This window comes from Salvelinus alpinus, chromosome 9 (genome assembly GCF_045679555.1).
Source record: "Salvelinus alpinus chromosome 9, SLU_Salpinus.1, whole genome shotgun sequence".
NCBI classification, from domain to species: domain Eukaryota; kingdom Metazoa; phylum Chordata; class Actinopteri; order Salmoniformes; family Salmonidae; genus Salvelinus; species Salvelinus alpinus.
The window spans coordinates 19,645,358-19,663,264 of record NC_092094.1 but is presented as its reverse complement, the minus strand read 5'-3'; the positions used below and the strand labels follow the sequence as shown (position 1 = coordinate 19,663,264).

The 17,907-nt window shown below is 44.6% G+C and overlaps 1 protein-coding gene across 4 annotated transcripts in view; it reads left to right on the top strand.

Annotated features, from left to right (window-relative positions):
• Nucleotides 1-1,423: 1,423 nt before the first annotated feature.
• Nucleotides 1,424-17,907, top strand: part of LOC139584472 (chromatin remodeling regulator CECR2-like) — a 46,186-nt gene continuing 29,702 nt past the window's right edge. For 3 of the 4 annotated variants that reach the window (XM_071416374.1, XM_071416373.1, XM_071416371.1), the window contains exon 1: nt 1,424-1,784. In XM_071416374.1, the coding sequence (XP_071272475.1) occupies nt 1,665-1,784 (120 nt within the window). In that variant the 5' untranslated portion in view covers nt 1,424-1,664. The remainder of the gene's footprint in view (nt 1,785-17,907) is intronic. The other variant, XM_071416375.1, reaches the window with a different exon arrangement.

The window sequence follows — 17,907 nt, the reverse complement described above, 5'->3', positions numbered from 1 at the left end:
TACCCTGTAATTACACCTGCAACCCTTTACATGTGACTATTAAACTTATAATCTAACCTAATTGTGCAAAGAAACGTGTGATGACAAAGATCATGCTCACTGACGTGACTCATTGATTTTCACCATACATGGTCTTTTAATCTTAAAATGATGGTCAACCTATGTTAGGACAAAGCTAGTGGGCTGCATGAAATGGTATTGGATAGTCTTTATGAGGCACATACATTGCAGTTGTGAATGGATGTTCTGAAATAGTCTGGAGCCTGGATCATTGAACAAAGTCCATGTTCTAAAATGAGTAAGGCTACCTAAGCTCGACCACAGCCACACTGGACAACAGGCAGTCAGGATCTGTCTGTCTCCTAGCAACATGGCAGCACTGAAGTGGCACAGCGGCTCCCAGGGGACCTAAGCCTATCAAAATATCGACAGCACTGTGATAGCTGTCCACCGACTAGCCCTGAGGTGACTGCTCAATCAATCCCAGCCCTAATAGAATACAGATAGGTTCAATCAAAGGGCAGTTATCATTTGCTAGTGAATATGTCAATATAGAAAATGTTGATAAACAGAATGTTGTAGTCTGGAAATTGCATGATTGCTGTTTCTCTTCTTTCCATTGTCAAGCTTTTACGAATTGTGTAGCCTAGATAAATGGTGAATTATACTATGTTATCTTGGTAGTCCATTGAGTTAGCCGCCCATTAATGTCAGTTCAGAGAGACAAAATGACAGTGTCTAAGGCCAGTGGTCATCACCGCACACAACCTCTCTCCTGTTCATGCGCTTTCCCCTTTCTGCGATGGGGGGAGCCACAGCTTTACATATTAAACTTACTCTCCCTTGTTGGAGACTGCCGTTACAAAACAAATATATTCTAAATCCTTTCCTCGCTTTTCAAGCTAATACAGCTACACTTAACTGTGGTTTTATATAAACTACAAGTTTAAATATAAAGGCTAATTGCTAGCCTATATAAGAGTTCAATAAGGATATTATTACCTAACTCATCATAACTTGTCCAGGGAGGACAAAAGAAAAGAAACATCCAACATACAGTGATCACATTTAATTCAGTGTAAATGCCCCTGCACTTAATTTCTTCAACTCTCGAAGACGCGCAACAGAAGAAGCGCACACAAATTTTATGTAGATACCGTAAGAAGTGCTTTTGCATGACCGTTCTGAATTCACGAGCATTCCCTTTAAATGGGGACTGGTCTATCAGTCGAGGTGGTGGTGATGGCCGCATTGTAAACAAAACAAAGAAACCGGCTAATCAAATGTTCGTATCAATATACTTTAATTTGAGTATAATTACATGTAAACAAATAGGTTGATGGGTATCATAAATGCTTAGTGACTAAACATTTATGATACCCAGGATTTTGTATATTTAAATACGCGGCGTAAGTAGCTAACTGAACACCCCTCCTCGCGCCAAGCTGGTAGCGCCACCCCATCTGTTCAGCTCTTGTGAAATTCTGATTGAAACAGATTGTAGCAAGCACTCTCCGACCTGGGTTGCAATGGCAACTGACTGGATGGAACATCAACAGCAACTTTTGTCCTATTTTTTAAGGAATTAACGAGATTTTACACTGATACCTTGAGGAAATTATTTCTAATGTGAGAAACAAAGTTATACAATTTAAGGTCCGAAAATGTCCCAGGGATGTACAATTTCTGTGGAAGAGATCCAGTCTTGGTGGGAAGTCCCCGCCATAGCGCATTTCTGTTCGCTGTTCAGGACGGCATTCAACCTACCAGACTTTGAAATTGAGGTAAAGAAGTTCTCGAAATTACATGTAGATATTTGGGAGATTTTCTTTTCTATTTTTGGACTGCTAAATATCAATTTCCTTCGTATTTGGCTCATATAATTCGTTTTGTAGGGCAGTTGAGAACTAGCTAGCTAGCTCACGTTAGCTAGCTAATCTATTCAGAACTTATCTGTGTTTATCTAACGCTAGCCAAGTTAGCTGCTAACTAGTAAGCTACTAGCTAAGCCAGAACGTTTGAAAACCAGTTAAGTCCCAGTTGAAATAAACGGTAGTTTTAATTTCATGATATAAATACTATTACTTTGTTCCTATAACAAGCAATGCAGTTAACGTCAGCTAACAAGTTAGACCAATGCCCATTGGCAATGGTCGTGTGTTGTATTTTGATAGTTCTTGCCAGCCGAAACAGAACCATGTGGTGTGAACCGTTTGTTTTCATTTGGTGAAATCTTCGCTCGTGTTTACAGCCATCCAGTCATAGTAAATCGCACGTCTTTGTCCAAATGTTACCTAGCTATCTTACCGTTTATAGTTTGAAACAAAATGTTAATTATATCACCATAAATAGCTCGAAGTTATAACGTTAGCTAGTTATCTGTAACTTATAATTGATTAGAGCGTTAACGTTAGTTATCTTTATTACTCTCAATTTCAAAATAAATCACACGTGAATAAAGGCTGTTTGCAGTTTTATCTTGCTCCCTTTTGATCCACTGTTGCCATGTTTTTATCAAGTACAGTCAAGTTCATGACGAGAGTTTCGAATTAATTGTCTAGCATGCTACCTGGACGGGGTAGTCAGGGTAACGTTAGCCATTCTGGCATTTTCATTCGCTCGAATGTTTTAACGTTACTATGATGAAGCAGTCGTTCAAATGCTTGTTTTCTGTGAAGCTAAAATAAATTCGTCTCTAGAGCGTCAGTGTACATTGGAGTCGGTGCATGGGGGGGCTGGCTAAGCTTCACCTCTAGTTTATAGTAAAGTTGGTATTGTGTTTATTTTTTTCCGCGAGCGATATCATGATGCAAACGTCTCGATTCTGTAGAACTCGGGTTTGATCGATCTGCACCGTTTGGTTTTACGCGGGTGCGCGTTAATTATTTTATCAATCTTTAACCGCGTCACTAGACACAGATCACATGTGCTGCCACTGTAGCTGATTTCAATAAACATTTTATTTGATGGATTGCCTAATCCGTGACGCATATCAGTAACGAAATCTATGATAATGAGGGTTTAATAGCATATTGGTCCTGCGCAAATGCTCACCATAAACCCACCAATTTGACGTCTTAATCGGGTGCACTCTTGGTGTCCAAGGTCACACTTCTATTGTACTCTAGTCAATAATATAGCCTACCTTCTACTTTATATCTGAATAAATATTAAACCTCTTCAATTTATTGATATAGCCAATGACTTCTACATCTGTAAATATCATTTGAAGTGGTGAAAATGTACCTACCTCCATTTCAGAAATACTATTGGGATTATGTAAGAGGTAGAGTGTACATACTGAAATCTGTAATTTTGTCACTGTTAATCGCTAGAGGACAATCTCTTGTTTCCCAGTCTATAAAGAATCAACCTCTCTCTGGTGTAATTATGCAATGGATGATGATAATACAAATCTAAGCCTAGACTGATCAAATGTCATTGTCACATCTTTACTGCTGCATGGACCATGGTAGTATGAGCCTTGGATTACATGATCTCACTCTCAACCGAACCAATATTCATTGCATCACGTTACATTATGTTTAGGGGCTCTGACATTTGGACATTACGGATTGCATTTTTTTTTATTGAACCTCTGTTCAAGCCAGGTTAGTCTGAAACCCTTACACAGGTAGGCTATTTATACACTGGCCCAAACGAAACTGAGCTGAAAGGTTGCCAGTTTTCCTCACTATTTGGGACAAACTAAGCCCCATCAGTGAATTGTGGCCCTGGATGATCTTATGTGCTTCATTACCTGGCCTGTAATGGAACAGAGCTTAGTGGATGGCTCTGTTGTTCCTTGTTTGGTTTGTGCTTAGCCTTAATGTGTGCTCTTAAATGACTGTGCTGAAAAAATCAGGTGGCTTGCTTAGTAAATAGCACACAAATCCAGGTCTAAGAGGATCTAGTGTCTTTGATGTGGCCTTGCCTGAGAGGTGATCGTATGACCGCGCCAGAGTAAATGATCAACTGAGATGAAGGCCTGTGTCTCACTGGACAGAGAACGAAGGGCCCAAGCGCTTTAGGAGATCACCTCAAGCTCTTTCTGTAGTCACCAGCATGTGTATACATATGTAGCCTAAATCAACTGTTGCTCAGACCAGACTAGATTTTCCGTAAAGGAGCTAATTATATTTTGAAGGCTGCATTTGAGCCTTTAAGGCCATTTCTCTGATGCAAGATCTAGTTTATAAGGCTCATTCTATCTCTGTGAAGCCTTGAGGATATGTGGATATACAGCTAGGATGTTCTAACCATGTTTGGATCAACTCCACAGTTCACAGTAGGTTTGAGGAGAGAGGGGTTCCTCTGAATGATTCCTCCTGGGTCTCAGTGAACACTGGTGCTCTGTGTTTAGGCAGGAGGGGGGACTCATGTCAAACGTTTTTATTTTGCATTCACGCTGCATACCATGAGATACCATGGTTTCACCAAGCAGACCTACAGTGACATGGATTCAGACCACTGTTGTCTCAATAAGTAGTCTAACACACCTCCTATTTAGGATTGAAATAGCATATTTCTCTGAAATTCAATATTGGCCAGTCTCACCAAACTTCTAGAAGTTGATTAACATTATTTTATATAGAAGATGCAACCAGAATGTTTCTTTGAACTCTACCACCAAAAATCTTAGATACTGATTTCCTGTGTTTGTACTTGTGCTCTGTCTGTGTCTTGGTGGCACTTAAGGTTGGGTTACTTAAGAGTTGGGTTGGAGCGATGCTGGAAGTGGCTGTCATTCCCCTGACAGAATGGTCTTTCCTCTGGTATCGAGCGCCCAGGTGATTTGAGTTGAGCCTGGTCGCAGTGTCAACATTACATGACATTCTCTCCGTCCAGCATTGTGGACACAGCGATGCATGTCTCACTGGACGGACAGGAGGGTCAACATTGTGGCCACTAGAGCTTCAACCAGCTGTCCCTGACACATTCATTGGGTGTTGTTAATCTTCTATTCTGGTTTTGTCCCCAGGTGTCAGAATTGGCAGATGGGAGGAAAGGGTATGCTAGCCTCTGAGTAATGCACTTCTTGTGTAGAGAGGATATAAAGAACAGTTTCATTTGTACCAGTGTAATCTCTTCAGAGGAAATTATCAGCATGCGAGAGAGGCAAACATGTAAGGATTGACTTGAAGAATGTATGTTACGCCTTTTGCTTTAGCTCCGCATGGCTCTAATATCTTGTCTCTTGGTCATAAAGCTGTTGGTAGCGAGAGCTCAGGATGGAGGGAATGGTTCAGTGGGCAGAGTTCACTGTGGCTTTTTTTCAGGAGCCCCTTTATGAATGTCACTGAGCCAAACTTTTGTACCTTGTGAAACCGCTACCAACTGGATATTAACAAACCCAGTGATCCAGTGGGAAGGTGGTGTTGTCGAGCGGCTCTTTTCTTTTTCGGGCCACGGTTCCGGTGGCTGATAATGGAGATTTTCTTGGCAAGTTCACACAACGGCTCCTAGCACATTGTTTCCCTGTTACACTTCGCTGTCGCTCCCAGTCTCCCCTGGCCGGAGGGAGAGGGACTCTGCAGGAAGAGGCCCCAGCCGACCTGGCCGTCCCCCTGCTTCTTTGTCTCCATGGAGGCACACTTGATTTCCTGGCAATGTGGCTGTGAAATGAGCCCTGAAATCCCAGAGACTCCAGGCATTCTGAGCCTCCTCTGGATCCTCCAGAATGTGCCCTCCACCTACAGTACTGCCAGCCTGAGCCTAACATTCTACTTGAGATATGTGTCGTGCTGGTGTTTGGTGAAGTGTGTCTGATTCCATACATCTTCATCTGCTGTCTGATATCTGGAGAGCGGCAGAGAAGTTGGCCTCTTTCTGGGGCCATTTATTAAACTTAAGGCAGGCATAATGACCGGGTACTAATATGCATTGAGGGTGAATCAATTTAAGAGCTGGGTTGACGAAGCCAGTCTGCAGGGCTGGATACAGATGTAATGTAAATCTGGCTGCTGCTATCTGCACTGATGATACACTGAAACGGGTCCTGGTCGCTATGGAGTCAACCTACCTACTGTAGAGAAGATCCCTCAGCACTTGACCTGGCAGTTCTCAACAAACTGAAATGAACATGGAACCTAGTATGTTGCTTATTGTCCTGAAGCCATTGAAAGTATTTCACTCCAATGACTTCCAACTCCTAATTTATATCCAACTCCCGCCTCCATATTGTACTGATTGCTCATCACGTCCCTGTGAAAGCCAGCCCTCCTCTCGTTCTTAGGGAGTCTCCCCAACCAACTTGGGTTGTGATGTTCAGTGTGCCAGTGCTGAATAGCCTTTATTCATCCAGCCCTCAGAGCGGTGCTACTCCAGCCCTGGCATCACCATGACTAAATCCCAGATGGTGGCTCTTTCTTTGCCTTCCCCCTGGAGGGTGGAGGTGCTGCTGACTGGGTGCTGCTGCCTGCTGCAGCCTGTCTGGACTGGGGGGGCTTCTATTCTTCCCAGGCCTGCGCCTGATTGTAAAAGAAGATTTAGTCCTATTAGATCTGGCAAAGCGGGGAGCTGAGTGAGCAAGGCCTCTTGACTAAAAGCAAATGGATTAGGGAGAAGGATCTATAGTGGTTTGTGATGTTCCCCAAGTTTAGACAGGGTCCTCTGGTACCCGCTAATTCACTGTGTGGATTAAATGTCAGAGATAGGCAGCACGCTTTAGCTAAATCCTGCTGAGTCTGTGTTGAATTGGGGGCATTGATCTGAAAGGGGCCGTCCTCAGCAGAGCTCCTGGGGTTTTTGGGAGGAAGTGAACGTTGGCTGTGGGATCTGCGCTGTCAATAAAGGAAGGGTCAGCGGGCCATGTTGCAGCCAGCGCAACGCTGCATCTTGAAAAGGATCAGTGGTTGCTGCGTTCATCCTGAATATCTTTACCTTTTAACCCTGGCCTGCACAACTCTTTTGTCAGCCCCAAAAGGAGAAAGGACCCCCCACACACACAACAACAATGAGCCTTTCATCAGCCCAGTTTGTTTTATAATACTATATCGGCCGAATCTTTCACCCGGAGTTCTCCCTTAGCTCTGCTGCGCTACACACCACACACTCTCCCAGCACAACCCTCCACTGCTCATCCTATCAAAGTGTCACACATGCGAACCTCACATGGCCATGTCGGCTAACTCTAAGCCCAATCCTTTTCACACCCTGCTGTCACCCCTCAAGGTTGTGGATCCCTCATAAATACACACATTCTTAGTCCTTCACATGCACTATGTCTCTCTAACTACCATACCCAGGCACATTGTAAGAGCTGACTCTCCCCTCCCCCAGCTGTGATTGACAAGTGAAGCAGCAGTACATGCATCAGATGGTTTCACATGGGGAGCTGGGGGGTGAGGGGCACATACACTGGGGTTTGTTTCAGCCAACTCTATTGTTGCTGCTCCCCATGGCTCCCTCTCTCTGTCTCCAGTCTGGGGACAGCCTCTACCCTAACTGGTCTGCTCTTTCAAGGGCTCCCCTTATTTAGGCTTGTAGAGAAGAACGAACAGAGTAGAGGGTAAATTACTTATGAGCTTCTGAGAATCATGTCTTGTCTAGGGTGATTCCTTGAAAGCCAGCTAACAACCTAAGGCAAACTAATATGTATTTAGTGCGGCTGGCAGACATGTTTACATCCCAGTCTCAGTACAGTGTGATGCAACATAACACTTTGAGCAGGTAAGAGCGGGGTGGGAAATATGGTGTTCTGAGCATTGGGGAGAGTGTGTGCAAGGGAAGAGTGTGTGAGGAGGGGGGGCATTAACCAGCGGGAGTGTCACCCCACAGACTCAGACTGGGAGAGGGGGGGTTACTGTTTGTGTGGGAAGGAGGTGCAGATTGGGTGAGACTTGAGGGACCTGAGGCTAAGGGAGGAGGAGATGGTGTATATGGGCACAAGCTCGAGTGCTTAGAGGGTGTAGTCAGTCTGAAACAAAGACTCAGTCAGATACACCTGTTGGGTCTTTGCAGTTGTTAGTTGGAGTACTTATCGCTTGTTTTGTAAAGGGCTCTTCGAAATGGTTCTGTCAAGCATGTCCTTCTCTGTGATATTTTTTGAATAGTCAGTGTTCCCCTGTCTTTAGTAGGCAACATAATGTTCCTTATGCAAGTTTTGCTGTACTGTTGTTTTTAGTTTCTCATTCCCGCTCCTGTCTCACCGTTCTGTTCTCTCACTGCTTTTGTGCGTTCTCTGTGCCAAACTCATGTTGCTGTACTTCTAGTCCCACCCCTGCTCTCCCATTTGCCTCGTGGTGTTTTCCCCAGCTCATTGCGCACTCGGTTTATTGCTATCAGGGATCCTTGGGACCTACCTAACCGTAACCATTTTAAATTTCAATGAGGTGACATCAGTTGGACGTCCCAAGGATCCCTCCTCCAACCACCACATTGGCCAAACAGTTTTTCCCTGTGTAGGGCCAGCAGGCTAAATGTTAATGGGCCATGTGTGTTGGTGTAGGATGTGTGATATGGTTGGGAAATGAGACCACTGGGTTGTCAGCGTAAAGCAGGAAACTCTAGTTCTGAGAGGAAGTGTATGTGTTTACCCGTGTGGCTGTGGAGGAATGAGGCTGCTCGCCTCCCATCTCCTGTGCTTAATGATCCTCACCCAGGGGGCTCTTCTGTCTGCACGGCAGTGAGCTCAGCCCGTGAAGGATCTGTCAAACTTTAGTCTCCCAAGCCCAGCCCCCTCTCTCCCCTCGCCAGCACAGCCAACTGTCACACCTGGCTGACTGGCCGTGACATTGAGACTGGAATGACATTGAGACTGCAATGAAACACAGGCGGCTCTCCTACTTGAGTGATCATGGGAATCAGCAGTTGCTATGTGTGTGCCTCCTTGTTTTCCCTATGTGTTGTATGACGCTGTAGATTACCAATGACAAAGTGGTAGAAGATGGGTCCTTTACTAGGTGCCGCCTTTGGCGTCGCCTAATGGGAATCCTAATAAATATAATCAAGATTCACATGTAAACAGTTTTGTCGGGTTGTTGTTTTCAGGGGCCAAATGGAGACCATAACCAGGTAGCACGGAGGCCATCATGTTTTGAATGTGTCAGAACGTGGCCCCAGGGTTTCACAGCAGTAAGTGTGAGATGGGCAGTCCTATCACCAGAGCTCCAACCAACTCACTATGCATCCAGATAGGTGGTATGCAGGCATCCAACTTATTTATCTATCTTTGGTTCTTCTCAAGGTCAGGTATGAGACTGTATCTCAATGCTCTCCGGAACGAATGCATGGCACATCCTGAGGATGCGAGGGCGTCTTCCTGTGTTATGGTGTGCCTTGCTACGTGTCGTGTGGGAGGGGAGGTTTGAGTGTTGTCAGTTGATGGCTCCTGTAGGAGCCATGTAAGAGGAGGAGTGGGAAGGTAAGTGAGAATAGCCTTCACACAATGAAGGCAGGCCTCCCAACCCCCTCCCTCTAACTGCCTGCTTGAACCCCTCCTGGAGCTGTTAACGGCATTGGCATGGAAAGTATCTGCAGTGAGGCTCTGCAGAGAAGCCAGCCCTGATAACATGGCCTCTATGGGTCTGCTGGAGCTCTGGAGCCATCAGATACAGCCCCAGTGGCAGGACTTATCACACAAGGCCACACATTGTCGTTGGGACACAAGCATTGATTGGGAGAACTGGGCGCTTTTCTTTTATCTTCAAATGCATCCGCCAGTCTACTCAGACTCTTCTGTTGACTGTCTTGTAGAATCACTGACTGAGCATGTTTTCTTTGTAGCGTGGCCCTATGGTGAATGCTTTAAATGAGCAGTGGCCTTTGACACTAAGCCTCCCTGGCTCTACCTGGGGTATCTGCCGGCCTGCGGAGCGAGGAGCTCTGGGACCTTTGTGCACACATTCAATCAACCTGCTGTGTTAACCCACCACAGAGGCTCTGTTTACGTAATCATCAGCAAATGTTTGTGAATCGTGTGGGTGTTTTTTCTCTTGACACAAGAGGCTCGTGGCTGCAGCATACAAACTGAAGTCCATTCCTTTGAATGGGATTGGCCCATCGTTGAGTGAAAATATGTCCTGTGTTAGTCAGAGCCACTGACATTGTGTAACAAAGGACATGTCAGTGGCTCTGCTGACTGGAACACAGGACATATTTTCAGTCAACAATGGGCCAATCTCATATTATGGCAGTTTTGACACCAGTGATTTGCTCATGGCAGAGCTTATGGCACAGCTCATGGCACAGCTCTGCTGTGAGTCATAATGCCAGAAGCCAACCTCTGACCCTGTATTCCAAGTGTGACGCTGCAAGCGACACCTGAGGCATAGCCACACACACACACTCTGATAGTGATCTGGCCAGCTACCCTACCTTAGCAAGCTACAGCAGAGCCATTGACAGTGCTGAAGGGGCTGAATGTGCACTTTAGAGGATGTGACAAACCCTTGACTTAGCATTGACTCACCCTCCAATCATCCTTCAAGCATTTGACTCCCTTAAGGAGTGTTTACCAGGCTGCTTTGTCAAGTTTTAGTTCCTTGGTGATAAGTCTGTCAACCCCCTATCAACTCTTTGATTTGGATTGTTGACATATCTTTGTCTTATCCATGTTCTATCTGTACCATGTGCAGATCATCGGGTTGACCTAGTGTAAGTAGTTCCTTGGGGTGTAGAGTGTGTTTTTGCTGTGTGTTTGATCCTGGCAGTTTGAGCTCCTTGCAGGAGAGCTCCAGCTGCAGTGAGTGTCCCTCATCACGGCCCTTAACACACACTCTGCTTGATTAACGGTGAGCCCACAGAGGGATCTCCGTCACACTGAAGAAAGGGCACACACCCCACACTAATTCCCTTTCCTTTGCCATCTGAGCTGCCGAGTGGCACTTCAAAGGTGGAGTGGGATGGTGTTAATCCAGGACTGCTCTGCTGGGCTGGGCCCTGGTTCCCCCGGATGGCCCCAGGTTTGAAGTGTGATCAAAGTGCAGTCTGCCACTGATAGATGGGGCCCAGGGGCTGGCTGTCATGGGACCAGGAAGTGCCAGGGAGCGTGACACAGGATCTCAGTGTCCCCCTGTTGACGGAAGGGGGGGGGGGGACCAGATCAGAACCAAAAGTCTTCATGATAACCTACAGTACACACACGGACACAGACTTGCATTCACAACAAGCCTACACACTCATACACTCCCTCTCTCTCTCTTTTCCAAGGCTACACACACAGATACGTTTTTGTTATCCTACATGTACATATGTATATTGTACATGTGCTATCATAACACTGAGCATAGCTCTTGAAAGAGCCCCATGTTCTAAGACGGAACTAAAATCATAGGCATAGCACTGAGGCTAGCTAGATGGGGTAATTCCGTAGTAACAGAATTGTGCCGACTCAGATTTGTTCACTTAAAATGCATGCCAAACAAAAACCATTTAGATTAGGCAAAGTTAAACAAACCATACAACTGTATGCACAAGGACTACTTTTAACTGTTCACATGGAACATTTTGCAAACACACACTTCCTGTGTAGAACTGTGCAGATGTGAAGTTTAATAACAGAATTTCAGTAAAATCTTTGTCTACGTTTTCCAAAAGCTCAGTTAAATATCTGCTCTGAATTAAGATTCAACGATGTCTGCAGAAAGAATAGGGTGTCTGCTATGACGGGACATATTGACTTTGAAATAATTTATTTTGGTTATTGAACTACATTAAGTGAAGTGGATTTACACCCGGTAAAGGTATTTCATCATGGGTCCCTGATCTGTACTACACAGAAATGCAAATTGTGAACCACCATCTCTCTTCGGTCTTATGTTCCAAAATTTGAAATTGTGTTTGTACTTTTATCCGATGTTAAAAAAAGACTCGGAGCTTCAAAATTGTATATCATACACTGTAGTTGTAGAACAATGTGAAAGTAATGCTGCTTTGAAAGTTGATCAACTTGTAAACCCACTCTTGAGAGAATGGCCCTTGAATGTTTTGGTACACCTACTAGAGAGCTTTTCTTTGTTTACACCCATTCAGCATTGTTCACACCCTCTTAAGCCTACCCATCTCTTTGATTCACATGAGGCCATGTGCTAAACAGTGAGTACAGTAGTTTTCAAAACAATCAAAGATTAATACTAAAGGCTGGTTTATACTACGTCTATCGACATGTCTGTTGACAGTGAACATTCTATTGTTGTCTGACAAACTTGTCGTCGTTATTGTGTATGTAGAAGAACCATAACAATGACAGTTATACTGGTGATAGATGAGGTAGTGTGTGTGACTGTCTGTAATCGCCCCCAGACACATCTGGCTAATTAGATGGGCCATGTAAAAGAGAGCTAGATGTGGCTGGGGATAGTTACAGCCTAAGTGGATGGGTCATGTAATCGTCTTGCGAAGTGGAGTCTTTTGTTTAGATATCTAGAGAGCTAAACAATGAACCATAATCCCAACCCATACAGTATAGCAATACACACGGATTGTCATAGCTAGCCACCATGTGCATGTGTTCCAGATATTGTATGAATCTGCAGGTAGGAAAATCTAACCAACTAGCTTCAATGGTAGCTAGCTAACAGTAGGCTATAGCTAGCAATGCAAATGGATTTCTGATATATGAATAATATTACTAGAAAGATCATACACCTAGCTAGCCAGCCAGCTAACAGTAGGCTTTAGCTTGCAATGAATGAATTTGACAAAATGTGAAACTTAATATCTGAAAATGTAGCTAGACTCTGAAAGTTCTCTTGTTTGCGTTTTGTACAGCTTGTTAAGTCACTCCGGTTCAAACTGACAGTGTTCCATGCCATAAGAATCATCAGATCTTTCTCCCTCTGTCAGGGATGCCATGGTAGATTTCAAAACTCTGTCAACTTCCATGACAAGGGCCACCGGGGTGGCGCAGTGGTCTAAGGGACTGCATCGCAGTGCATCACTACAGAGCCGGGTTTGATCCCGGGCTGTGTTGCAGCCGGCTGCGACTGGGAGACCAATGAGACGGCACACAATTGGCCCAGCATCGGTAGGGTTTGCTGGCCGGGATGTCCTTGTCCCATCGCGCTCTAGCGACTCCTGTGACGGGCCGGGTGCATGCATGCTGACACGGTCGCTAGTTGGACGGTGTTTCCACATTGTTGCAGCTGACTTCCGGGTTAACCGAGCAGTGTGTCAAGAAGCAGTGCGGCTTGGCAGGGTTGTGTTTCGAAGGACGCATGGCTCTCGACCTTCGTCTCTCTCTCTCGATCTCTCGCTCTCTCTCTCGACTCTCAACTCCTTACGGGAGTTGCAGCGATGGGACAAAACTGTAACGACCAATTGAATATCACGAAAAAGAGGCAAAAAGTGCCCCAAAATATATACACTACTGTTCAAAAGTTTGGGGTCACTTAGAAATGTCCTTGTTTTTGAAAGAAAAGCAAAAAAAATGGTCCATTTTAAAATAACATAATTCATCAGAAATGCATTAATGTTGTAAATGACTATTGTAGCTGGAAACGGCAGATTTTTAATGGAATATCTACATAGGCATACAGAGGCCCATTTATCAGCAACCATCACTCCTGTGTTCCAATGGCACGTTGTGTTAGCTAATCAAAGTATATCATTTTAAGGCTAATTGATCATTAGAGAACCCTTTTGCAATTATGTTAGCACAGCTGTAAACTGTTGTACTGGCCTTCTTTAGACTAGTTGAGTATCTGGAGCATCAGCATTTATAGGTTCGATTAAATGCTCAAAATGGCCAGAAACAAATAACTTTCTTCTGATACTCGTCAGTCTATTCTTGTTCTGAGAAATGAAGGCTATTCCATGTGCGAAATTGCCAAGAAACTGAAGATCTTGTACAGCGCTGTGTACTACACCCTTCACAGAACAGCACAAACTGGCTCTAACCAGAATAGAAAGAGTGGGAGGCCCTGGTGCACAACTGAGCAAGAGGACAAGTACATTAGTGTCTAGTTTGAGAAACAGATGCCTCACAAGTCCTCAACTGGCAGCTTCATTAAATAGTACCCGTAAAACACTAGTCTCAACGTCAACAGCGAAGAGGCGACTCCGGGATGCTGGCCTTCTAGGCAGAGTTCCCTGTCCAGTGTCTGTGTTTTGCCCATTTTAATATTTTATTTTTATTGGCCAGTCTGCTATATGGCTTTTTCTTTGCAACTCTGCCTAGAAGGCCATCATCCCTCTTCACTGTTGACGTTGAGACTGGTGTTTTGCGGGTACTGTTGAATGAAGCTGCCAGTTGTAGCATATGAACACGTCATAAGCCTAATTATTTATTTTTATTACAGGAAATTGGCTGTAAAACTGCAAAATGTCCTCAACCTCATTGCAAAATGTGTTGAATAGCATGAGATTAGCTATAAAACGGCATATTTTTCCTCTGCCCCATGGCAATATGTGACTCGTTTCAGGAAACCAACGGGAATGCCCGTTGGAAGAAGGGTATGAAGAAGAAGAAGGGTATGATAGCTAAGGAGATGGAGATAATTCTAGCATTTGATTGCAAGTAATGCAGAGGGAGTCAGAGAACACACGAGAATGTATAAAATACATGTCTCTGGATTACATATTCAAACTAAGGGCAACCATGGCATCCGTGACAGAGGGAGAAGCCTTCATTCATGTATACGGGTCAGAGAGTCTAGCTAGCTGCATATTGACAAAATTAGAAACGTATAATATTTGAAAGTCGTTTTCATTGCAAGTTCAATCGTACTGTTCGCTAGCTAGCTAATGTTAGCTGGCTGGCTCGCTAACATTACGTGTATGATCTGTGTACTAATATTATTCGTATCTCAGCCATTTGCATTGCTAGTTATAGTCTAATGTTAGCTAACATTGAACCTAGTTGGCAGATTCATGCAGGGTAGTAATGTTATGAGTTGGGATTATGGGTCGTTGTTTAGCTAGCTAGCCACATGTCTAAATAAGACTCCACTATGCAAGTTACCATTTCACTGTACTGTTTACACTTTCTGTATCCTGTGCATGTGACAAATAAACTTGAGATTTGATATAGTGTTTACCGGAGAAGGTAATGTGACGAACAACATGGCCTTCACCAAAGTCAAATTAGGATATAACATTAGGCCAACAAGACAGGGTCCACGTTCTAAAATTCCTCAGTAGAATGCCCTGCTTTTATTTCGTCACTCACAACCATAAGCTATTTTCTGTAATTAGCTTGCCATTAACTTGTAAATAAGGATCTTGTTGTGAGTTTTTATTTTCCTGTAATAATGAATACAAATGAGCTCAATTTTAAAAAGTTGTCAGCTATATGACATGGTCATGATTTGAACTGGCTAGCCAGCTAACTTAACGTTCTCAGACCATGTGGGCCTCCGAAACTCCAGTACGCTACTGGTAGCTAGTGCTGTGTGAGTAATCATATTTTCTGAGGGGGGGGGGGTTGGTTGGTTATCACATTTTATTTGTCACATGCACCAAAATACAACTGGTGTGTGTGTGTGTAAATGCTTACTTACAAGCCCTTAACCAACAATGCAGTTCAAGAAATAGAGTTGTAGCATAACAGTCTTGTATCATAGCATCCGGGCGAGGGAGCACTTTGAATGCGTCTCTGTGTGTGGAGTAAAGGTGGTCTAGAGTTAAAAAAAAATATATATATATATTTCCTCTAGTTGTACATGTGACACGCTGGTAGATATTAGTTCAAACGGATTTAAGTGTGCCTGCATTAATGTCCCTGGCCACTAGGAGCGCCACTTCTGGATGTGCATTTTCTTGTTTGCTTATGGCCTTACTCAGCTCGTTGAGTGCGGTCAAGTGCCAGCATCATTTGTGGTGGTAAATGGACGGCTACGAATAATATAGATGAGAACTCTCTTGGTAAGTAGTGTGGTCTACAGCTTATCATGAGGTACTTTTCCTCAGGCTAGCAGTACCTCGAGACTTCCTTAATATTAGACATCGGACCAGCTGTTATTGACATATATATATATATATATATACAGTGTATATACACACACACACACCCCTCGTCTTACCAGACATAGCTGTCCTGCCAATGCATGGAAAACCCAGCCAACTGTATATTATCCCTGTTGTCGTTCAGCCACGACTCTGTAAAACAGAAGATATTACAGTTTTTAATGTCCTGTTGGTAGGATAGTCTTGAACAGTGTGATTTGGTTGACAGCTGTATACCACAGGTATGACCATCTATTTTTACTGCTCTAATTACGTTGGCAACCAGTTTATAGTAGCAGTAAGGCACCTCGGGTTTGTGCTATATGACCAATGTGTACCACTCCATGTTGTGTCGTGCATAAGAACAGCCCTTAGCCAGGGTATATTGGCCATATCCCACACCCCCTCGGGCCTTATTGCTTCAATAGAACGGATGGTAGAGGCGGGTTACCCAGTTGCCGACATATTCTCACAAGGCACCCCAATCTCCACCCCCTGTATTTCCATATTTTCTACACGCAAATTATGGGAATTTGGGCCTGGTCTAGGAGAAGCAGTACATCCTTCGCGTCAGACGCATTAAAGAAAAGATCTTGTCCAGCTCGAGGTGAGTAATCTCTGTTCTGATATCCAGAAGCTCTTTTCGGTCATAAGAGACTGTAGCGGCAACGTTACGTACAAAATAAGTTAGAAACAATGTGAAAAAACACAAAATGGCACAGTTGGTTTGGAGACCGTAAAACTGCAGCCATCCTCTCCGGCGCCATTATTGACCGATGTCAGGGTCACGGACAACAAAAGGAAAACCAGCCATCTCACGGACACCGACGGCCCGCTTTGAGGATAATACAGTGCTACCGACGCAGCCCGTTACCAAGGACTGTGAACTCTCCTTCTCCGTGGCCGATGTGAGTAAGACATTTAAACGTGCTAACCCTCACAAGGCTGCCGGCCCAGACGTTATCCCTAGCTGTGTCCTCAGAGCATGCGCAGACCAGCTGGCTGGTGTGTTTACGGACATATTCAATCTGTCCCTATACCAGTCTGCTGTCCCCACATGCTTCAAGATGGCCACCATTATTCCTGTTCCCAAGAAGGAAAAGGTAACTGAACTAAATGACTATCGCAGTCACTTTTGTCATCATGAAGTGCTTGGAGAGACCAAGGATCATATCACCTCCACCTTACATTCACCCTAGACTCACTTCAATTTGCTTATCGCCCCAATAGGTCCACAGACGATGCAATCGCCATCACACTGCACACTGCCCTATTTCATCTGGACAAGAGGAATACCTATGTAAGAATGCTGTTCATTGACTACAGCTCAGCATTCAACACCATAGTACCCTCCAACCTCATAGTACCCTCCAAGCTTGAGGCCCTGGGTCTCAACCCCGCCCTGTGCAATTGGGTCCTGGACTTTCTGACAGACTGCCCCCAGGTGGTAAAGGGAGGAAACAACATCTCCACTTTGCTGACCCTCAACACTGGGGCCCCACAGGGGTGCGTGCTCAGCCCCCTCCTGTACTCCCTGTTCACCCATGACTGCGTGGCAATGCACGCCTACAACTCAATTATCAAGTTTGCAGACGACACAACAGTAGTGGGCTTGATTACCAACAATGACGAGACAGCCTACAGGGAGGAGGTGAGGGCACTCGGTGTCAGGAAAACAACCTCTCACTCACCGTCAACAAAACAAAGGGGATGATCGTGGACTTCAGGAAACAGCAGAGGGAGCACTCCCCTATCCACATCGATGGGACAGCAGTGGAGAAGGTGGAACGTTTTAAGTTCCCCAGCGTAGATATCACTGACAAACTGAAATGGTCCACGCACACAGACAGTGTGGTGAAGGAGCAACAGTGCCTCTTCAACATCAGGAGGCTGAAGAAATGTGTCCTGTCAACTAAAATTCTCACAAACTTTTACAGATGTACAATTGAGCATAAAAAAACAACTTCCTCCCTAAGCCAACAGCCTTTTAAACAGCCATTACTAACGGAGGCTGCTGCCTAC